General features: G+C 41.8%; 1 protein-coding gene across 11 annotated transcripts in view; it reads right to left on the bottom strand.

Annotated features, from left to right (window-relative positions):
- The window catches only part of adam22 (ADAM metallopeptidase domain 22), a 256,501-nt gene that overhangs the window by 157,061 nt on the left and 74,751 nt on the right, over positions 1-24,689 (bottom strand). For all 11 annotated transcript variants that reach the window (XM_033012998.1, XM_033013001.1, XM_033013004.1 and 8 more), the window contains one exon: positions 4,834-4,916. In XM_033012998.1, coding sequence (XP_032868889.1) covers positions 4,834-4,916 — 83 coding nt within the window. The remainder of the gene's footprint in view (positions 1-4,833; positions 4,917-24,689) is intronic.

The raw sequence follows: 24,689 nt of genomic DNA, 5'->3' as shown, positions 1-24,689 counted from the left end.
GACAAGGTGCCACATAGGAGACTATTGCTAAAAATAAAAAATTATGGGATTGGGGGTAATATATTAGCATGGGTAGAGGATTGGCTAATGAATAGGAAGCAGAGAGTGGGGATAAATGGTTCATACTCGGGATGGCAACCGGTAACTAGCGGGGTTCCGCAAGGGTCGGTGCTGGGACCCCAGTTGTTCACAATTTATATAAATGATTTGGAGGAGGGAACCAAGTGTAATATATCAAAATTTGCGGACGATACGAAAATGGGAGGGAAAGTAGGGGATGAGGAGGATAGGAAGAGTCTGCAAAAGGATATAGATAAGCTAGGTGAGTGGGCAACAACTTGGCAGATGAAATTTAATACTAATAAATGTGAAGTCATTCACTTTGGGGAAAAAAATGATAGGGCAAGTTATTTTCTAAATGAGGAGGAGCTGCGTTGTAATGCAACGCAAAGGGATCTAGGGGTATTAGTACATGAATCACTAAAAGTCAGTATGCAGGTGCAGCAAGCAATCAGGAAGGCCAATGGAGTTTTGGCCTTTATTGCTAGGGGGATTGAGTATAAAAACACGGAGGTCTTGCTGCAGCTGTACACGGTATTAGTGAGACCACATTTGGAATACTGTGTACAGTTCTGGGGTCCATACTTAAGAAAGGATGTACTAGCCCTGGAGGCAGTGCAGCGAAGGTTTACAAGATTAATTCCTGCAATGAGGGGATTGACATATGAGGAAAGGTTAAGTAAGCTGGGACTCTACTCTTTGGAGTTTAGAAGAATGAGAGGCGATCTCATTGAAACGTATAAGATCGTGAGGGGCCTTGATCGGGTGGATGCACCGAGGATGTTCCCAATGATCGGGGAGGCTAGAACTAGGGGACATAGTTGCAGAGTGAGGGGGGGCTCTTTTAAAACTGAGATGAGGAAGAACTTCTTCACCCAGAGGGTGGTTAGTTTGTGGAATTCACTGCCCCAGGGAGCAGTGGAAGCAGAAACGTTAAATATATTTAAGTCAAAAATAGATGTTTTTTTAGCTGCCAAGGGGATAAGGGGCTACGGGGAGAGGGCAGGGATATGGACCTAGGTATGGTTAGTATAGTAGACCTGAGTGATCTCCTGGACAAGTGTCGATCGCCTGGATTGGGGTCGGAGAGGAATTTCCCGGATTTTTTTCCCGAATTGGACCTGGGTTTTTATCCGTTTTTTTGCCTCCCCCAGGAGATCACGCGGTTCTTGGGGTGGAGGGGGGTGATAGCGGTATAAAGGGGAGGGTAGTGTCTTGTGTTCTGTGTCTTGTGTCTACTGTTTGTGGGTAAGTGTGTCTGTTTAGTGTTCAGCCATGAGTGAATGGCGGTGCGGGCTCGACGGACCTGGTGGTCTACTCTCGCACCTACTTTCTATGATTCTATGATTCTATGATTCCTCCAGCAGTTTGCTTATTGCTCAAGATTCCAGCATCTGCAGTCTTTGATGTCTCTACGTGCAAATGTTGCCAGAACTGGAATTTAATTTGCACAAGGAATGGTTGGATACATAAAAGCTGCTCTTCTGTGCAGAGCAGCCTGTGAGAAGATTTAAATGAGCTATATTAAAACAACGAGAGACTGAGATGCGGTTAATATATCTGACTTATTTCCCTTAGTTAAAGGATCAACAGCTCTTGAGGAGCCATAGATTTATATATTTTTATGAACGGGATAGACTAGATTTCACTGCCAGTAAATGTGATAAAGGCAGAAACACTCATAAGAATAAGAATCAATGTGCTTTGTGTCTTCTCTGAGATTCAGTAAGATTATGGCTGATGTCTTACCCAATACTACTTCTCTACACTAATCCCACATTCCTTGCCCACCTTCTTTGCTCACTCTCCCAACCTGTTCTGCAGACTCCCTGCCTCCTCAACACTACCTGCCCCCCCTCCCCGCTCCACCTATCTTTGCATCACCTGTAAACGTGGACACAAAGCCCAATTCAATCTTCCAGATCATAAATTAATCCACTTGTCTTGAATGAGCACAGATTGTACCTCCATATCTCTCCTGGATTGAGAATCATAAAGACTCATCACCCCCTGTCCTGAACAGCTCCCCTTTTATTTTGAGTGTGACTGTGACCCACTGTATATGGCCAGAAATATTGATGTTTATTTCAAATGTCCAGCATCTGCAGGATTGTCTCTTTTTGACATTAGTTAATAGACATTTTACGTCTTCCCCTCAGTCAAAATATAAATATACTGCTTTCTCAGTTTGGGGTACACTAAAATCTGAACAGAAAGACCTTGGGGTACAAGACCACACAAAGCGTGGTTGGTATCTGGAATGAGCTGTCAGAGGCTGTGATGGAGGCAGGAACAGTAACACCATTTAAGAGACTTCTCAACAGGTATCTGAAGGAGTGGAGCATAGAGAGATTTGGAGTTAATGCATACATATGAGATTAGGCCTGACAGTCAGGATGGACGCTGTGGGCCGTATGATCTGTTTCTATGCTTTATAACTCCAAACAACTCTCTTATCTTAATTTATACTCATTTGTTTTCATTTCTTGAAGTATAATTCATATACGAGGTAAAACCTTTTCAGGGTATAGCCACTAAGATAATTTCTGCACGATGCACGCTGAATTGGCCAATTTCCCTCCTAGGATGAATAAAGTTCTATCGTATCGTATGTTCACAAATCTCTGAATGTTTCTAATGGACATGGGATCAATGTAACATTATTTATAAATGTGATTTTAAACTTGTTATATGACATCGAACAGACCAAATGCTAAACTAGCCTTGCAAATACTAAAGAACTTATCAGACATATTTTAACTCACATCTTCATACGCTTTCTTTAAATATAATTTCCTGATTAGAGGAAGGTGACTAACATTGTCTTATTACTTAAAAAATAAAGGTGACATGCTTAGTAACCTTAATAAGGAGTCTTAGATTTTCTATGATAAAGGCTTAGCAACACCAGAAGATTGCTATAAATAGTGCTTCCATTTTATTGGAGTATGTCAAGAGGTTCAGCCATGGTGCCTGTGGCCAATCGGAAGAAGCTCTAGATAATATTCTGCACCAGTGTAAAAGGTACAAGACTAAAGTAATTGCTGTCCCTTTTCATTTTGCCAATTTTCCACCATTATTCTGCCCTCAGAAACTCAAACTCGTTTCTCAGGGTCTGCTGAAACTCATACAGGAATTGTTAATGAAATAATGGATCCCACCAATAAAGATCATGGAAGCCAGGGCAAAGAGAAAATAACCCTAACATCTGCCTACTCCATCACAAAGCAGAAAACAAAACTCGGAACAGCTCGTAATCATTCACCCGCCCACCCCCACTTAAAGCTCGAATAGACAATAGACAATAGGTGCAGGAGTAGACCATTCGGCCCTTCGAGCCAGCACTGCCATTCAATATGATCATGGCTGATCATCCACAATCAATACCGCGCTCCTGCCTTCTCCCCATATCCCTTGACTCCGCTATCTTTAAGAGCTCTATCTAAAGGGCTTGTCCCACTTACGTGTCCTTGGCACGCAAATTACGCGACCTAATTGTCGCGTTGAGGCGCATGGGCATCGTATGTCCATGCAGGGCCGGTCCCACTGAGAAGCGCGGAGGGGTATGTAGCTGTGTGCAATATCGCGCGGCGCTCCAAAATTGTGTAGCAAACTAAATCTTCGCGCGCCAACGGCCTGTCGCATAACTGATGGCCAAAGTGGGACAGGCCCAAGACCCTGGCGCGACGCAATGTCTCACCTCCAATAGCAGCAGAAGCAGGCAAACGATCGTCGAACTCGGCCTGGGGCTCACGGCCGTTGCAGATCCGGATCCGCCTCCACTTCTACTCCCAGAGCGGGGCCAAGAAAATTGTAGATAGACACAAAATGCAGGAGTAACACAGCGGGACCGGCAGCATCTCTGGAGAGAAGGAATGGATGATGTTTCGGGTCAAGCCCCTTCTTTCAAACTGATGAAGAGTCTCGACACGAAACGTCACCCATTCCTTCTCCCCAGAGATGCTGCCGGTCCCGCTGAGTTATTCCTGCATTTTGTATCCATCTTCAAATGACGTCACACGCTCCAGACGGCTGTGCGCACGCATGAAATCGCGCGCGACCTTAGCAGGACCGCGAGGACCACGAGGTCGCGTAATTAGCGTGCCAAGAACACGTAAGTGGGACAGGGGCTTAACTCTCTCTTGAAAGCATCCAGAGAACCAGCCTCCACCGCCCTCTGAGGCAGAGAATTCCACAGACTCACAACTCTCTGTGTGAAAAAGTATTTCCTCATATCTGTTCTAAATGGCTTACCCCTTATTCTTAAACTGTGGCCCCTGGTTCTGGACTTCCCCAACGTGGGGAAAATGTTTCCTGCCTCTAGCGTGTCAAAACCCTTAATAATCTTATATGTTTCAGTAAGATCCCCTCTCAACCTTCTAAATTCCAGAGTATACAAGCCCATCCGCTCCATTCTATCAACATATGACAGTCCCGCCATCCCAGGAATTAACCTTGTGAACCTACGCTGCACTCCCTCAATAGCAAGAATGTCCTTCCTCAAATTTGCAGACCAAAACTGCACACAATACTCCAGGTGTGGTCTCACTAGGGCCCTGTACAACTGGAGAAGAACCTCTTTGCTCCTATACTGAACTACACTTGGTATGAAGGCAACATGCCAAAAACACATTTTTTAGATAAACTCTCCTCCCCAACCTCCAATGCCAAGATTCTTGCACAATAGTTTCACCTTATATGTCCATGTAATCCAGAGGTTAGATTGTCAATATAAAAACATTAAATCCAAAAATTCAGTGTCATGCAACTTACTGTAGTCCATAGCATGTTGAAAGGGCCACAGAGGATTCTTCATTTCCTTGAATTTTGCCATGATAATAACAGTGTTCTCCTCCCTGTAATTAAAATGAATCCGTGTCACAATGCATTGTGCTCTATACTTATGAACATTTCATTGCAAAAGATCAGGACCAGAAATAAAAAACAGAATCATAGAATAGATAATAAATTTTCTAGTGTCATTACCCAGATAAGTCACAGGTTCAAACTTGGAATAATCAAATAAATCCCACCATGTTTTTTTTAAATAGTGCATATTTAAAGGCAATGCCATTACATAAATAGAAAGTATAAAGACAGGCTGTGGAACTTTATCAGCTGAGAGCATGCAGCACAGTGATGTGCTGAGAACAGAATCCCAATGTCTAGGAATTATACAATAGAAATAATGAACTCTTAACATAAATGGCAGCACAGCTTAGGTGCTAAAAGTGGAGAGGAGTTAAGCAATTACACCTTTTTTTCTTACTATTTAGGAAAAAATAAAATCAGAATACCAGAGGTTGAAAAAAGTTCTCAGTTGCATGAGTTAACTGCGTAGCACAGTAGCACATATGCAATGAACAGCACTTAAAACTATATGAACTTAAGGAACGTGGACAGCAGAAGGTTATTCAGCTTCTTGCGTCTGCTGCACCAAATGGTGAAATGACAGCTGATCTTTCTTCTCAGTATTATTTTCTTGCACTGACCCCAAAGTGCTTAAAACCCATAATTTTGAGAGTGATTCCCCAGTGTTCGACAACCCAGCCACGGGACACATCATCTTGCATCTACACTGCTAAGGCATGTAAGAACTTTGAATGTTTAATAGAAAGTGTAGCTTTGTTTAGTTTAGTATTGTCATGTGTGCCAAGGCACAGTGGAAAGCTTTTTTGTTGTGTACTATCCAGTCAGCGAAATACTGTACATGATTACAATCAAGCAGTCCACAGAGTACAGGTACAGGATAAGGGAATAATGTTTAATGCAAGATAAAGTCCAGTAAAGTCAAAAATAGTCCGAGGATCTCCAATGAGGTAGATTGTAAGTCAGGACCACTGCAGTGGGTGAAATTACCTATCGATCTGCTAAATGATATAGACCCAAACTACTTCATCTTTCTTTTAACACAAATCCCAATGCCACCAACCAATCTGTTGAATCCGTGTTACATTCTCCATCCTATCAATATATTTTGAAGTGGTGAACAAGATTTGTACATTATGCTCCAAGTTCTAACTAAAGCCTATATATTTAATTAGGCACCATTATTCCTGCACTCAAATCCTCTCACAATAAAGTTCAACATATTGTTTTTTCTCCTTGTTCGCTGAAAACTCATTCTTAAAGTGGATTTAACTTGCAGTTAAATATGTACAAGAATAGACAGGTTCTATAGAACAATATATTTCATTCTGAGGACCTTTCTTAACTTTTTTTAAATAGCTGTGTGCTTCAAATTAATAACCTAGTACCAGCCATGCAGGAGCCAGGAGGTATAAATGTTCACAGTGACAGAGACATTAACAGTCTCTGACAAGATGATAGTCTCATAACTCCAAGTGAATGAACCTGTTTAATGCATTGATGAATCCTTTTTGCCTGTTTTATGAGTTTTGGGTCTTTGCTAATAAGATACTCAAACAGTTCATTTTTAAATGATTGATTACCAATCAATAAATATAATTTCCTAATCCTTAACCACACCTTCAAATCAACATTTTGGTGGGTCTTCAAGTAAGTAAACAATTAATTACACAGTCTGTGAAATTTGACTTTGTTAGTGATGCCCTTTCCTTGTCATGTTCTCTATGAGATCTTTGGTAAATTGCTGATTAGCACATCCAATCTGTTATTTCCAGCACACCCATCTGTTGAGAGCATACACTTTATGGATTAAGTTTCATTATCTCTCACTTGAGAGGGCAATTCATCTATGTAGTGACAGTGGAACTGCAAGAGACAATTGGATATGAAACTGGTCACGTTTTTTCCCCTCAGGGTTGCCATTCAAACTCTTCAATTTAAGCATTGTGCTATCATCCGCTTCATGCTGGAGATCACTTGGACTCAATTAAAAAATATGCACAAAAACACCTCCCATTATTCCACAACATGTACAGTGGAGGTTATGTTCTTTGAGAATTCAGGAGAAGCTTTGTGGACATTAGGGCCAAGAAATTATATTGCACCATTTAATCCACACTACATGCACGATGTGGCCATAGCACACCAACAATCCATTTGCTCGTGGCCCTACTGTTTCTGGTATAAGTTGGGAAGGACGAAGGCCTCAATCATTACAGAATTATCATTACTCATTTTCCCCGGCATGCTGCATCCACCAGAGGCACCAGGCCAGGTTCTGAGAGAGAGTCGTGATTTTTGAAGCAAGTGTAGAAAAAGGTTTGGAATATGAGATAGAGGATGGGTGTTGGCACCTGGAAGACAAGTAACTGAACTTAATACGTTCCGGCACAACACATGGATTGTTAAAGGGCAGTCACTTCCAGAGCCAGATGGAAAGAAAATACTTAGATTAGGAAAACACAGATACTTTGGTTAGTGAGGGGGTATGCAGAGGTGAGAATTCTTGTTTATTTAGAAAGAGGAAATAGATAAAGTCAACGATATAAAGGAGGATAGTAAAAGCTTCTTTAGATATGTAAAGAGGAAAAAAATAGTTAAGACCAAAGTTGGACCCTTGAAGACTGAAACAGGTGAATTTATTTTCACACAGAGGATTGTGAATCGTTGGAATTCTCTGCCTCAAAAGGCAGTGGAGGCCATTTCTCTGGATGCTTTCAAGAGAGAGTTAGATAGAGCTCTTAAGGCAAACTCCTGCATCTATTGTCTATTGTCTATTGATTCTTCCATTAGATCTTGAGAATAGAAGGGCAGTAAAGTAACAGGAGACAAGTAAAGAGCAGCTTCAGGTAAACATCAGGGGAACTTCAGACCTGGCATGAAAATAGTATGGTGTTGCAGTAAAAGGTAACACAGTGCATCTCAGGTTGCATTACTGGTGAAAGTTTCATAACTATAAACGATTGTGGACTGGCTCAAAGAGCAATAATGGGGTTAGAAAGGACAGATCAAGCTGAAAATTATTTACGAGAAGACTGGACTCACAATGGGAATATTTAAAAAGTCAATTTGGATTTTGCAGAGTTGGTTTGAGCAAAAAGCTAAAGCAAAACATGGGGCAATCAGTTTCAAGATCCAATTCTGTCACTTACATGTTTATGATCGTATATCATTTGAGCTTCATTTGCCAAAAATCATCTCCAGCCACCACTGCTGGCTTCACTCCAAGTTTAAAATAAGTGTTATGAAATGACTACTCTTATTCCCTCTTTAAAATTGGAATGGATCTGAGACATATATAAGTCAGGATGGATTTTTCAACATTTATTCCCCTCACTAGTTCACAAAAAATGAATGAACTTGCATTCAATTAGCTCATTTCATATTCTCAGGAGATCCTGAAGCTCTTCACTAACTATAACAAGTGCCTTATGATGCGTAGTTAGATTTAGGTAACTGATGGTAATAAAGGTAACAGGTAGAATGCACCCTAGTCATGCCATGCAACCATGTTGAATAGTGTAGAATCAAAGAATCATACAATTTTGACATTCCAGACTTCATGTTACATTCCAGACTTCATGTTACATTCCAGCCATTCAACTCTTCAAGCCTAATACAATAGAAATCTAGTACCATTTCTAATACCGTTTTTTTCTCTTTCCATGATATGGCCAATTTCCTCATGAGAGCTGCTTCCACCACCCTCCAAATCATGATTATCTGCTGCACCAAAAAATTTATCCTCATGTCACCATATTTCTTTTGCTACTCATCTCAAATCTCCATTCTTGACCCTTCTGTCAATTATGTTTATTTTTACTTACTTTCTCTGGGCCTTTCATGGATTTGAATAGAACTATAGAACAGTACTGCACTGGAACAGGCCTCTCAGCCCTTGATGCCTGTTTGGGCCGAACAATTTAAATTAATCCCTTCTGCCTGTACTTTATCCATATCCCTCCATTCTCTGCAAATTTATGTTTGTATCTTAAAGCATATTTCAAAAACCACTATTGTATCTACTTCCACCACCAATCTTGGTGGTGCTTTCCAGGCATCCACCACTCTCTATGTAAAAATCTTGCTCTGTATATCTCCTTTAAACTCTCCCCCTCTGCCCTCTGGTCTTTGACATTTCCACCCTGGGAAAAAGATTCTGACTGTCCAGTCCATCTGTGCCTCCCAGAATTTTATAAACTTCCTTCAGCATCCAACGCTCCAGAGAAAGTTATCGTGTTTGTCAAAACCCCTCCTTTTAGCTGATACCCTGTAATCCAAGAAGCTTCCTGGTAAACCTTCTCCAAAACCTCCACATCCTTCCTGTAATGAGGTAACCAGAACTGCACACAATATGTGGCGTAACAGTTTTCTAAAGCTGTAACATGTCTTATTGACTTTTATTCCCTGGCCCTGACTGATGAGGGCAAGCATGCATTTACCAATTCTTTACCACTATCTTTCATTCTGTGTTGTCAGATTCAGGGAACCATTGACGGACACCGGGATCCCTCTCTACATCAATGCTGATAGCAGTCTTGCCAGTAATTGTATACTTTCCCCTAGATGTTATCTCCCAACTTGCATACCTTACAGTTTCATAGAAGCTTTCATAGAAAATAGGTACAGTAGGAGGCCATTTGGCCCTTCGAGCCCGCACCACCATTCATTGTGATCATGGTTGATCATCCACAATCAGTAACGCATGCCAGCCTTCAACCCATATCCCCTGATTCCGCTAGCTCCTAGAGCTCTATCTAACTCCCTTTTAAATTCATCCAGCGAATTGGCCTCTATGGCCTTCTCTGGCAGAGAATTCCACAAATTCACAACTCTCTGGGTGAAAAAGTTTTTCACATCTCAGTTTTAAATGGCCTCCCTTTATTTGTAGACTGTGGCCCCTGGTTCTGGACTCCCCCAAAATTGGGAACATTTTTCCTGCATCCAGCTTGCCAGTCCTTTTATAATGTTATGCGTTTGTATAAAATACCCTCTCATCCTTCTAAATTCCAGTGAATACAAGCCCAACTTTTCCAATCTTTTCTCATATGACAGTCCCGCCATCCCGGGGATTAACCTCGTGAACCTACGCTGCACTGCCTCAATAGCAAGGATGTCCTTTCTCAGATTAGATACCAAAACTACGCACAATACTCCAGATGTGGTCTCACCAGGCCCTGTACAACTGCAGAAGGGCCTCTTTACCCCTATACTCAAATCCTCTCGTTCTGAAGGCCAACATGCCATTAGCTTTCTTCACTGCCTGCTGTACCTGCATGTTTACTTTCAGTGACTGGTGTATAAGGACACCCAGGTCTCGCTGCACTTCCCTTTTTCCTAATCTGACACCATTGAGATAATAATCTGCCTCCTTGTTCTTGCCGCCAAAGTGGATAACCTCACATTTATCTACATTATATTGTATCTGCCATGCCTCTGCCCATTCACTCAACCTGTCCAAGTCACCCTGCAACCTCCGAGCATCCTCTTCGCAGTTCACACTGCCACCCAGCTTTGTGTCACCTGCAAATTTGATAGTATTACTTTTAATCCCATCATCTAAATCATTAATATATATTGTAAATAGTTGCGGCCCCAGCACCGAGTCTTGCAGTACCACACTCGCCACTGCCTGCCATTATGACAGGGACCCGTTTATTCCTACTCTTTCTTTCCTGTCTGCCAACTAATTCTCTATCCATGTCAATACCCTACTCCCAATACCATGTGCTCTAATTTTGCCCACTAATCTCCTGTGTGGACCTGATCAAAGGCTTTCTGAAAGTCCATATACACTACATCCACTGGCTCTCCTTGATCCATTTTACTTGTCACATCCACGGGATTGACGGGATTAAACTCTATATTGCATTTCTCTGCCCATATCCGAAACTGATCTATATCCTGCTGTGTCCTTTTATGACCTTCTTCACTGTTCACAACTCCACAAATATTTCTGTACTGCAAATTTACTCATCAACCCATCTACATTTTCATTCAGGTCATTTGTATATATCAAAAACAGCAGAGATCCTAGCACTGGTCACTTGCAACAAGTCATCTCTTATCTGTAAGAAGAACAATCCACACTACTTTAATTCATCCTTGCAACCATTATTTATTTTAAATATTTTCTGGATCTTTTCCATTACCCTCACACCCTATAATGCAGTGGTCAGAATTGGTTGCAATTCTACAGGGAGTTGTGGTTGAATTTATCTTTTACAGATATGTAGAATATTCTCCTGATTTTTGTACTCAATACTTCTGTTTATAAATACCAGATGTCACATGCTTCCTTAAAGATAATTTCATCAATTGTTCCAACAACTTCTGAGATCTGTATACTTACACAATCTGAAATCTCTCCAACGGCACTTTTTGCGAATTGTATCCTTTTGTATTACCTTAACCTTTCCTAAATGGTATCAATAAGCACTTCTGTGTTACATGTTTGCTTACCACATGCACATCCATTGAGAAATCTTTCTGTATATTGGACACTCTGTTCTTATATACCTCATTGAAATTCCATATGTTGAATTATCTCTAAATTTAGAACTAGTGACCTTTAAACCCAAATACAAATATAATAATGCTCCTAGAACCATACTATCCTTCAATACAAAATGTTTCATGTTTCCAGGCCAATGTCAAATCTATGTTGCCTCAGTTAACAAGCTTCATCACAGATATGTTAATTAGTTAGTTAGTTAGTTAGTTAGTTAGTTAGTTAGTTAGTTAGTTAGTTAGTTAGTTAGTTAGTTAGGCACAATTTGATTTTAATAAATCCACACTGGCTTTCTGTGATTAATGTATACATGTCAAAATGATTGTTAGTTTCTTCCTTGTGTGTTGGATGTAGTCTACATGGACTTTAATAAAGCATTTAATGATTTCCCACATGGGAAAACTGGTCCAAAAGCTCCCCATGGGAGCCACTTTGGATCCAGATTTGGCTTGATGTTAAAAAGCAGAGAGTGATGGCAGAGTGTTGCTTTTTCGATTGGAAGCCTGTGATCAATAGTGTTCCTCAGGGATCATTGCTGGAATCCTTCTTGTTTGATGCATACATTATCAATTTTGATATGATTAGTAAGTTTACAGATGACATGAAAATTGGTGGTGTTGTTTTATAAATTGAGGATAATCTTAAATTACAGGAAGCTATTGATGTCATTAAAATCGGTAGAGCAACAGCAGATGGAATTTAATCCTAATAAGGTGATCTGATGCCTTTTGATGACTAACAAAGATAGCACATTCACAATGAACAGAGAAGCTGCAGGGAGAATCAAGGAACAGAGACCTTGGTGTACAAGTCCAAGGATTCCTGAAGGAGGGATAGATATGGTGATGTATGGGATACCAGCCTTGGTTAGCCAAGGATAAAACATAAGAGCTTGGTTATTATTGCCCAGCTTTGCAAAAGTTTGGTTAGGCTACAGGTAGGGTATTGTTTGCAATTCTGGTCACCATATAATAGGAAGGATTTGATTGCACTAGAGAAGATGCAGAGGAAATTGACTGTGATGTTGCATGTACAATGGACAGGAGATACTGGAATGTAGGGCAACAAACAATCTGCTCGAGGAACTCAATAAGCTGGCCGTCATCTGTGGGAGAATCTGTGGTTGATATTTCAGGTCAAAATCAGCCTCAGAGCCCTGATGTTGACAATTCAAGTCCCTCAAATGATACTACTCAACTGACTCAGTTCCTGCAGCAGATTGTTTGATGCTTCTGGGGATGGAGCTTTTCATTTATGAGGAGATAATGAATAGACTCAATTTGTTTCCCTTGGAGTAGAGGAGATTGAGGAGGGAATTGATACAAGTAAACAAAGTAATGATTGGGGAAAGTCTAGAGTCATACAGCGTGGACACAGGCCCTTCAGCACAACATGCTTATGCCAATCAAGATGCCCCATCTAAGCTGTCTCATTTGATCCACATTCCTTTAAACATTTCCTGTCCATGGACCCATCCAAACGTCTTTCAAATGATGTTATTGTACCTGCCTCAATCACTTCCTCTGCAGTTCATTCCATGTATGCACCATCATGCGTCTGAAGTTGCCCCTCGTCCCTTTTAAATCACCCCTCTCACTTTAAGCCTATGCCCTCAAGATTTGTATTTCCTTTCCTGAGAAAAAGACTCTACACTCACTCTATCTATTCCCCTCATGATGTCATACACTTCCATAAGATCACCTGCACTTCAAGAAATAAAGTCGTAACTTCTCAAACCTCTCTCTAAAACTCAGGCCATCGAGTCCTGGCAACATCCTCATCAATATTCTCAATATACCATCCAGCTTAATGATATATAGCAGAGTATCTGAAACAGAACACAGCACTCAACTCATTTACTCAATTTGCCCACACTGACCAACATGTCTCATCGACACTAGTCCCACCTGCCTACGTTTGGCACATATCCCTCCAAACCTGTCCTATCCAGGTACTGTCTAACTGTTTTTTAAACATTGCAATGGTCCCTGCTTCAACTACCTCTTCTGGCAGCTCGTTCCATACATTCACCACCCTTTGTGTGAAAAAGTTACCCCCCAGATTCCAATTAAATCTTTCCTTCATCACCTTAAACCCAAGTATGTGCTCTGGTTCTTGATTCCCCTACTCTGGGCAAGAGACTATATGCATCTGCCCAATCTATTCCTCTCATGATTGTATACACCTCTATAAGATCACCCCTCATCCTCCTGCACTCCAAGGAATAGAATCCCAGCCTGCTGAACCTTTCCCAATAGCTCAGACCCTCGAGTCTTGGCAACATCCTCGTAAAAGTTGAATATATGAAATAATTAGCCACAAGAAATTACAAAGTCTCACTCCAAAATATAGCGTGTCTGGAGATGGTAAGAGGAACACAGACAATTAGTCTCTTTTCTGCATTACAAACAGTTCTCAGGATATTTTTACAATTAAACATATTGATCCTAGTACAATTTTCATAGATCAATGAAGTAGTAATCAATTAAACAAAATACCAAGTAAAAACTGTTTTGGGCCTGTCCCACTTAGGCGATTTTTCAGGCGACTGCCGGTGACTGTCAAGTCACATCGCTTCCTTCACCAGCCCGTTATGCAGGCGGGGGACAGGGCAAGCGGGGGGAGCGCTGTCGGAGTGAAATTTACACGGTGCAAAGACAAGGTGATATAGACACACACCGCGATGAACAGGAAGGTTGGCGCTGTAATTAAGACGGCTAGTGTACGGTAAGTCCTTTAAAAGAGGGGGAGAGAGGGGGGAGAGAGGGGGGAGAAGGGGAGAGGAGAGAGAAGGAGTGGAGACAACTTTTAGGAAGCCAGAGAGACACGGCTGTGAAGCTTGGCGGACATTTAACATTAATGGACGGTTATCCTTGGTTCTGAAAACTCTGCTTACGTTTCTTTTCCCAATGAGCCAATGAAATACACTGGTCAGCACCAGCAACAACCTATATAACCATATAACCATATAACAATTACAGCACGGAAACAGGCCATCTCGACCCCTCTAGTCCGTGCCGAACACATAATCTCCCCTAGTCCCATATACCTGCGCTCAGACCATAACCCTCCATTCCTTTCCCATCCATATAACTATCCAATTTATTTTTAAATGATAAAAACGAACCTGCCTCCACCACCTTCACTGGAAGCTCATTCCACACAGCTACCACTCTCTGAGTAAAGAAGTTCCCCCTCATGTTACCCCTAAACTTCAGTCCCTTAATTCTCAAGTCATGTCCCCTTGTTTGAATCTTCCCTACTCTCAGTGGGAAAAGCTTTTCCACGTCAACTCTGTCTATCCCTCTCATCATTTTAAAAACCTCTATCAAGTCCCCCCTTAACCTTCTGCGCTCCAAAGAATAAAGCCCTAACTTGTTCAACCTTTCTCTGTAACTTAGTTGCTGAAACCCAGGCAACATTCTTGTAAATCTCCTCTGTACTCTCTCTATTTTGTTGACATCCTTCCTATAATTAGGCGACCAAAATTGTACACCATACTCCAGAATTGGCCTCACCAATGCCTTGTACAATTTTAACATTACATCCCAACTTCTATACTCAATGCTCTGATTTATAAAGGCCAGCACACCAAAAGCTTTCTTTACCACCCTATCTACATGAGATTCCACTTTCAGGGAACTGTGCACAGTTATTCCCAGATCCCTCTGTTCACCTACATTCTTCAATTCCCTACCATTTACCATGTACGTCCTATTTTGATTTGTCCTGCCAAGATGTAGCACCTCACACTTATCAGCATTAAACTCCATCTGCCATCTTTCAGCCCACTCTTCCAACTGGCATAAATCTCTCTGTAGACTTTGAAACTCTACTTCATTACCCGCAACCCCACCTATCTTAGTATCATCTGCATACTTACTAATCCAATTTACCACACCATCGTCCAGATCATTGATGTACATGACAAACAACAGTGGACCCAACACAGATCCCTGTGGCACCCCACTCGTCACTGGCCTCCAACCTGACAAACAACCATCCACCATTACTCTCTGGCATCTCCCATTCAGCCACTGTTGAATCCATCTTGCTACTCCACCATTAATACCCAACCATTGAACCTTCTTAACCAACCTTCCATGAGGAACCTTGTCAAAGGCCTTACTGAAGTCCATATACACAACATCCACTGCTTTACCCTCATCAATTTCCCGAGTAACATCTTCAAAAAAATGTTACTACGAGAACCTTCGACCTCCTGGCAACCCACCTACGGCACGATAATTCTCATTACTCTCCATGGCGGCTTCATCTCGTCGCCGCTAATTTCTCAACATGCTGAAAAATTCGCGGAGACCATAATGAGAACGCGACTAGTTCCCAGAATGCGGGAACTCCTCACGACCATGAAGGCGACTCCCCGACAACCACCCACAAACATGTGGCGACCGCATAGTCTCCTGCAGTCACCTAAAAAGTCGCCTAAGTGTGACAGGCCATAAGTGGTCTTTCTTTTTGATGCTGGTGAAGGAGATGTAAGAAAATAATTAATCAGTGGAATGTCTACACACAATAAAACTGAAAATGTTGGAAATATTTACCAGGTCAGTCCTGATGGAGAAAGATAGGATTTGCTTTGGGTGAAACACTTCTTCAGATCATATTTCCAATCTGTGTGTTCATTACTGCATGTGCATAAAACATCTGTCCAGGGTCAAAATAATCCTCTGTTCCACATTAGTAATTATTGCCATTGATCCCCTTAACAGCCACAGATTGGTGCTCAGTTTTAATCTACACCCAACTGTCATGTGTCAATTAGACAACTACAGAGTGGTCCTGATCTACCATCTACCTCATTGAATCCCCTTGGACTATCTTTAATCAGACTATACTTAACTTTATCCTGCACTAAATGTTATTCCCTTATCCTGCATCGGTACACTGTGGACAGCTTGATTGTAATCATGCATAGAATTTTCACTGACTGGATAGCACTGAACAAAAAAGATTTTCACTGTACCTCAGATCACATGACATTAATAAACTGAGATGAACTAAACTAATCTAAACTAAACTACACAATGGAAGATCAATTGTCATAGTTGTTGCCATTGTTAGCATGACACCACTGTTTCCCATTCACCACTTTATTGACGAAGAGATCCTAGACCAACAAATGATTGTTCTTCAGTGTACCTCAATTCCGATTCTTCAAGCCTCTCACAAAAACAAATTTGGGGTGTGGTTTTTATCGTGCCCATTATGGAGAGAGTGAACAGTCAAGTTATTTATCTCCTAGAAACCCTGATCTTACTATCTAGGATTTTTAAATGTTCTCCAGAACAGGGTCAAGAGTTCAGGTAGGCCATTGCAACCTGTCTAGGATTATAACTACAGTCTTTGGTAGGTCAGACATAATCATACAGAAGGAAGGATCATAAAAGCTACTTCACTGGCCCAAAAAATCTATCCCAGGCTGGTAGTGCTAAAGGTGCAACAGGCCAGGCTTCCACCATCCAATTCCACTGAAGTAATTTATAATTCCAGTACTTCAAACTTCACAAAATAAAACTCCATTTGAAGGCTCCACTACTCCAAAACTTCAGGATCATCCCTGGAGGAGATTAATATTCTGCTGCCTTCGTAGACATGCTTTGAATTTCTCTGTGCTTTGCAGGGAAGAGGGCAATGTTCGGAAGAGTCTTGGACCTGAAAAGTTTACTTTGTTTCTCTTGGCATAGAAACTACTGGACCTGTTGAGTGTTATAGCATTCTCTGTTTTTATTACATGGGAAGATTTTTTTTTCCTTGCGAAATAATTAGCAGCATTTTCAAGTTCATATGTTCATAAGTCATAGGAGCAGAAATAGGCCATTCGGCCCATCGAGTCTACTACAGCATTCAATCATGGCTGATCTATCTTTCACTCTCAAAACATTCTTGTGTTTTAATTATTTTTATTTAGGGAATGTCTGAAAACCAGTCAAAAGTCAATGAGAATTGTTGAAATATGGAGCTCCACTCTAGCTGTCACTTCTGTTAGAAGGTTTCTACATTCCTCCCGTTTCCCCGACTAAGCAGACTGGTCTCAAGTCCACAGAGGGTTAGTAGGGATAGCCGTCCATGTCCAGCCCAGATAAGTGCAGACAGTCATCAGGTCCGATCCAGCAGCTGTATCTGTCTACAGTGTTGCAATCATGCCACATTCACACAAAGTCTTAGTGCAAAAAAATCTCACTGTCATTCTGTTTTGAGGCGTGTTCATTTTGTTAAATTTGATTACCAGAATATAACAACCATATTAATCTGGAAATAATGATAAGGATAATCTACACCAAATGGGTTGCAGCAATTTACAATTATATTGAAGCTGCCCTGTGATACTCAGAAGAGTTTGAATGAAATCTTATTTTCTATTTTAAAGATGAGGCAGCACAATAAAATAAATGGCAACAGCTTTTACAATAAAATAGAAAAATTAAATTTCAAACAGACATACTTCCCATCACATTAAACCATATAAATGTAGGAAGTGGGCAAGAGGAATTAATAGGTCATTCATCTTATACATACCTTTTGTCACGTAACCACCAAAAAATCTCTAGAAATTACTGGCCAGTAAATTCATTCAAAAATTCCTTTACTTCAGAGATATTAAATGATTCTGATACCATGATCAAAAACAGAATCTTGAAAAATCAGTTATTTTCTTGAGGGAGTGTTGTGGAGGAGAGGGGTCTAATGGTGCAGGTACATATTTGCAGATAGAGTGATTAAAAAGGCTTTTGGCACATTGGCCTTCATCGGCCAAATTATTGAGTTTCAACGTTGGGAGGTCATGTTGTAGTTATGTAAGATGATGGTGAGACCCCATTTAGATGTTGTCAAACTGGAAAGAGTGCAGAGATGTTTATGAGAATGGTTCCAGGACTCGAGGGCCTGGGCTATGAGAGGTTGAGCAGACTAAGACTTTCATCCTTGGAGCGCAGGTGGATGAGGACTGTTCTTATAGAAGTGTATAAAATCAAGAGAGGAATATATCGGGTAAACACACCGTCTTTTGCCCAGAGGAGGGGAATTGAGAACCAGTGGACATAGGATTTAAGGTGAGGTGGGGACACATTTAATAGTAACCCGAGGTGAAACTTTTTTACACAAAGGGTGATGGGTGTATGGGACGAGCTGCCAGAGGAGGTAGTTGAGGCAAGCACTAAGTTCATAAGTGATAAGAGCAGAATTAGGCCATTCGGCCTAGCAAGTCTACGCCTCCATTCAATCATGGCTGATCTATCTCTCTGTCCTCACCACATTTTCTTGCCTTCTCCCCATAACTCCTGACACCCGTACAGAACAAGAATCTATCAATCTCTGCCTGAGAAATATCGATTGACTTGGCCTCCACAGCCATCTGTGGCAATGATTTCCACAGATTCACCACCATCTGTCTAAAGAAATTCCTCCTCATCTGCTTCCTAAAGGAACGTCCTTTAATTCTGAGGCTATGACCTCTGGTCCTAGACTCTCCCACTGGTGGAAACATCCTCTCCACATCCACTCTATTCAAGCCTTTCACTATTCGGTAAGTTTCAATGAGGTACCCCTTCATCCTTCTAAACTCCAGTGAGTAGAGGCCCAGTGCCATCTAACGCTTATCATATGTTAACCCACTCATTCCTGGGATCATTCTCTTAAACCTCCTCTGTACCTTCTCCAGAGCCGACACATCCTTCCTCAGATATGGGGCACAAAATTGCTCACAATACTCCAAATGCAGCCTGACCAGTGCCTTATAGAGACTCAGCATTACATTCCTGTTTTTGTATTCTAGTCTTCTTGAAATAAACTAATTACACTATTGCAACATTTAAGAAGCATTTAGACAGATACAGTTTGAGCTGCCAGAAGAGGTAGATGAGGCAGGGACTATCACAACATTTAAAAAACATTTGGACAGGTACATGAATAAGATTGGTTTAGAGGGATATGGGCCGAACACAGGCAAGTGGGACTAGTGTAGATGGGGCATGTTGGTCGGTGTGGGCAAGTTGGGCTGAAGGGCATGTTTTCATGCTGTATGACTATGACATAAGAGTTATTATAATTTATTATCACTCAGGCTAATTTGTAGAGAAACATTGATACAATTATCGGTCTTTAACTATCCCAGTTCTATTTTAGTTTTATATTTTCGCAACATACACTATTAGATTTAATTCTAATCATTATTCTATTATAACATGAATATACCAGGTGCTTCATATAAATGCATGTAATCTAAAGAAAGTTCATTACTAAACTCTAATCGAGTTAGTGAAACTGCTACACTTAATGGAGTTGGTGGTGATGATAGTGAAAACTTTGTTAAACTGCATCTCCAACTATAAAATGGTTAATTAAGGCAAAAAACATCTGGAAATACATAAGATATTTCAACAACCCAAGTGCACAATTAAGGGCCTGTCCCACTTTCACAACCTAATTCACGACCTCTTTTACTCGTGGACATTTTTCATCATGCTAGAAAAACGTCCCGACCTACTTGATGCCACGAGTACCTACGACTAGCATCACGGCCTGCTACGACCTACCTACAACCTTCTACGACCTCGTGACGACCATGTTGTGAGTATGAGTCAAGGGCAAACTCGGCAGAGGTCGTGAATTAGGTCGTGAAAGTGGGACAGGCCCTTTAAGATTTGAACCATCTTAAAAGAGTGTAGAGGCCCACTGTAACTCGTGGTTGCTAATCATTTTAACTCCCCTTCTCATTATTAAGCCAACTTTTCTAACCTTGTCCTCCTCCATTTCCAGAGTGAGGCCACAAACAAACCGGAAGAGCAACACGTCATATTCCACTCGGGTAGCTTACGACCAACAGTATGATCCGTCTGAGGAAGGGTACCGTCCTGAAACATCACGTATCCATGTTCTCCCGAGATGCTGCCTGACCCACTGAGTTACTCCAGCATTTTGTGTTTTTTTGAAAACCAGCATCTGCTGTTCCCTGTGTCTCCAACATTATGAATATTGAATTCTCCAATTTCAAGTAATATGCCCCCTTCTTTCTCCTCCCCCATCGGGTGTGCACACGTTTCTCCCACCATCTCGCCCCACCTTAATCACCCTGCTTCTCTCTCCACGTCTGTATGCTCATATTCCACCCCGTGTCCCTTATTACTCACATAATACCTCTGCTCACAGTGATTTACCAAATAAATGACATAACATGTGGCCTAACAATCTGCTCGACATTTGCTGTTTGCCAATACCAATTCTCGCAACCTAGATATCCTGAAAATCTAATCATCAGAAGGGCAGATAATAAGGATGAAACTTCGAATGGAAATCTGGGTTAAATCCACAGCTTCCAAAGGAGTAACATGCCTCATCCATGTTATAATACCTAGATGCATGATGTGTAGACTTCTGCTGACACAGTTGGGTGTGCTGGTTGACCATATGGCTGTTCCTGGACGTGTGTTTTTCATAGCATCTCAATTGGCTTGCTGTTAGTCCAACAAACGGCAAAATGTGGAAGAGACTGTATCACAAATAGCAAAGACTCAGAAATAATAAAGGAGGTCCATCTGGAAACCTGCCGCATAATAGCACTTTCATATGAAGAAAGACTGGATAGACTCGGCTTGTACTCGCTTGAATTTAGAAGATTGAGGGGGGATCTTATAGAAACTTACAAAATTCTTAAGGTGTTGGACAGGCTAGATGCAGGAAGATTGTTTCCGATGTTGGGGAAGTCCAGAACAAGGGGTCACAGTTTAAGGATAAGGGGGAAGTCTTTTAGGACCGAGATAAGAAAAACATTTTTCACACAGAGAGTGGTGAATCTCTGGTATTCTCTGCCACAGAAGGTAGTTGAGGCCAGTTCAATGACTATATTTAAGATGAGTTAGATGTGGCCCTTGTGGCTAAGGGGATCAGGGGGTATGGAGAGAAGGCAGGTACGGGATACTGAGTTCGATGATCAGCCGTGATCATATTGAATGGCGGTGCAGGCTCAAAGGGCCGAATGGCCTACTCCTGCACCTATTTTCTATGTTTCTATGTTTCTATGTACGTAATGGGCATGCATCACCAAGTTCAGGAGAAGAGGTACTTTGGCCAATTTTACTCCTTCTCACTAACTCCCTCATAAATGCGCACAAACGTCACACACAGCACTATATGGTACAAGCAGTTTTGAGGTTCATTCATTTATGGTATCATTGTGTTATATCTATGACGATGCAAACAGCGTCTATCTATTTCCCTCCACGGATGCGGCCTGACCCGCTGACTTCCTCCCGCACTTTGTTTTATTTCCCAATATTCCAGCATCTGCATTCTCATGTGTCACCAAAGAGACTGTTTGATGCACACCAGCCCACAGCACCTGGAGCTCCTTTGACCAACTTGTGACTATCAATGCACCCAGCATGCTGTTTGGAGTCTCAAGGGTCTGCCCTGGCTGTGGAAAACTACGTGGAGAGAAGCAAATGCTGAAATGAGCAGAGGAGAAACAAAATGGGCTGATGTGTTGGCAATGCATCTACTAATTATTTTCCTCCACACTCTCAGAAGCTCAGTCATATTGTAATGTTCTGCGCTGTCCTTTTCAAGGTGAATGTGATAAATATGATGCCTCTTAGAAACTGCGCCTCTGCCCCTCTGTCATTCGACAGCTGACCGACTGATTTGGCATATGTCATTCTTGATGTCATAATCCCTTGATATTAGAAGTGGTATTGCCAAATCTACCTTCAACAGGTGACCTCCCCATATGACAGCTTCACGCATTTAGATATGATAGTGGCATTTAAGAGGCTTTTAGATAGACACGTAGAAGTGCATGGCATAGAGGATAAAGATTATTCCCCGCTACAGGGGAAGCAGTCAAGCCGGCAGACGGCAACTGAACGCAAGACCCAGTGCAGCCAAATGCAAGACACTGCAGAGCCGAATGCGGGACCCGGCAGCCGAATGTAAGACCCAGTGCAGCTAAACGCAAGACTCAGAGCAGCCGAATGCAAGACCTGGCATACCTTGTCGTACAGGGGGGTATCTGTCGAGCTGGCCCATGCCTGGACCTAGCGGACCGCAGACTGAAAGGGGGAGCCTGCCAAGCTGCCACTGCTTGTCCCCCGAAGACTGGAGACCGGGAGGATGGAGCCAGCGCCGACGTAGGACACGACGGGGGAGAGGAGTTAGGTCCCGCTAGGAGAGCAAACAGAACCCGGGTCGGGACCACTGCCGGCTGCAGCTGGCGCCCCCGGGGAACAAAGGTGAACGGGCAAGGAGAGGACGTCGGTTGCTGGTCGACCAAGGAAGGCAATGGCAGGAGTGCCCACAGCAGCGTGGGGCTTGCCTGAATCAAGCACTGCTCATAACAACTTCAGCGTGGACTGGACTTCGAAAATAGCGGCAAAACATGGCGCCTCTTGCATGCGAGCTCAGTAGACTATTTCTGTACAATTGCAAATCGGGGATGGTATAGTGATACTCTATTGGACTGTTTATAAGAAGATAATTTTACTATGTGCACATGTGACAATAAAGCACCGTTGAACCATTGATGTACAACCATATGAGATCAGTTTAACTTGGCATCATGTTCGCACAAACAATGTGGGTCGGAGGCCCCATTCCTCTGTTGTATTGTTCAATGACTATGTTAGAAAAAGCAGGAAATGCAACTCTTATTAGAAACCAGGAGAAACTTCCTAAGTCTGTAAATGTATGCACTGAATGTACAAATTGACTCAGTTATACACTTTCCAAAAATAACATTTAAAAAACCAACAGGATCCCAACCATAATTTCTCATCCTGCTCATTTGGTGAGCCCAAGAAAAATGACAACTTAAAATAAAGCTTAAACAGGAAAGAGAAGCAATTCAAATGGGCTTTTGTGTGGAACTTGTGGAATCCAAGATAGATGTTGGAGTCCACGCTCTCCAAATGTGTCATAGTCAGCTGTAAAAATACACCTTAATCTCTGCACAATAGCTTATGTAAAACCAGACAGAATGAAATACATATACAGAATGAAACAGCCATTCTAGGCCAACTTGTGGAATTTCCCATCTTCTCCCATTCTACCAGTCAACTATGCCCCCAAGGGAAACAGTGGGTCCAAATATCTAGCTATACGCTAGATGTTATGCGCACAATATGGCAAAGACATTCTTGCCATAGAGGGAGTACAGAGAAGGTGTACCGGACTGATTCCTGAGATGTCAGGACTTTCATATGAAGAAAGACTGGATAGACTCGGCTTGTACTCGCTAGAATTTAGAAGATTGAGGGGGGATCTTATAAAAACGTACAAAATTCTTAAGGGGTTGGACAGGCTAGATGCAGGAAGATTGTTCCCGATGTTGGGGAAGTCCAGGACAATGGGTCACAGTTTAAGGATAAAGGGGAAATCCTTTAGGACCGAGATGAGAAAAACGTTTTTCACACAGAGAGTGGTGAATCTCTGGAATTCTCTGCCACAGAGGGTAGTTGAGGCCAGTCATTGGCTATATTTAAGAGGGAGTTAGATGTGGCCCTTGTGGCTAAAGGGATCAGGGGGTATGGAGAGAAGGCAGGTACAGGATACTGAGTTGGATGATCAGCCATGATCATATTGAATGGCGGTGCAGGCTCGAAGGGCCGAATGGCCTACTTCTGCACCGATTTTCTATGTTTCTATAATTGTCTCTTTCATTCAATTGCTGAAAAGGGAAAGAAGCTCCATAACAGTCTAGATGGAACATATGAATTAAATAACATTTTCCAATCAATAGCAAACAAATATATGGACATTTTCTTCATTTGTAGATGTGGATATCACTGCAAGGACCAATGCACAATGCCCTTGCCATTCTGCTCTTGTGAACGCGATTATGAGAAGTCTTTCTGAACTGCTCTGGACCTTAGGCTTAAATTTCACACACAGTGTATTAGATTAAACTAAGTGGTTCACCAGGTCAGTCAATGGACAGATGTGAGCATGGAATAATTTAAAGGCCAGACCAGAATAGGAGATCCAATTTTCTCCATTAGAGGTTATTGTAACAATCCTGCAGTCTCACTGTAACCAATGTTCACTTAGCATTTATTTACATAGAAACATAGAAAATAGGTGCAGGAGTAGGCCATTCGGCCCTTCGAGCCTGCACCGCCATTCAATATGGTCATGGCTGATCATCATAGAACATAGGACATTACATTACATAGAACATAGAGCAGTACAACACAAGAAAAGGCTCTTTGGCCCATAATGTCTGTGCCAGACATGAGGC

Source organism: Amblyraja radiata, chromosome 2, assembly GCF_010909765.2.
Source record: "Amblyraja radiata isolate CabotCenter1 chromosome 2, sAmbRad1.1.pri, whole genome shotgun sequence".
NCBI classification, from domain to species: domain Eukaryota; kingdom Metazoa; phylum Chordata; class Chondrichthyes; order Rajiformes; family Rajidae; genus Amblyraja; species Amblyraja radiata.
The sequence above is the reverse complement of the archived record's forward strand: the minus strand, read 5'-3'. Positions and strand labels throughout refer to the sequence as shown.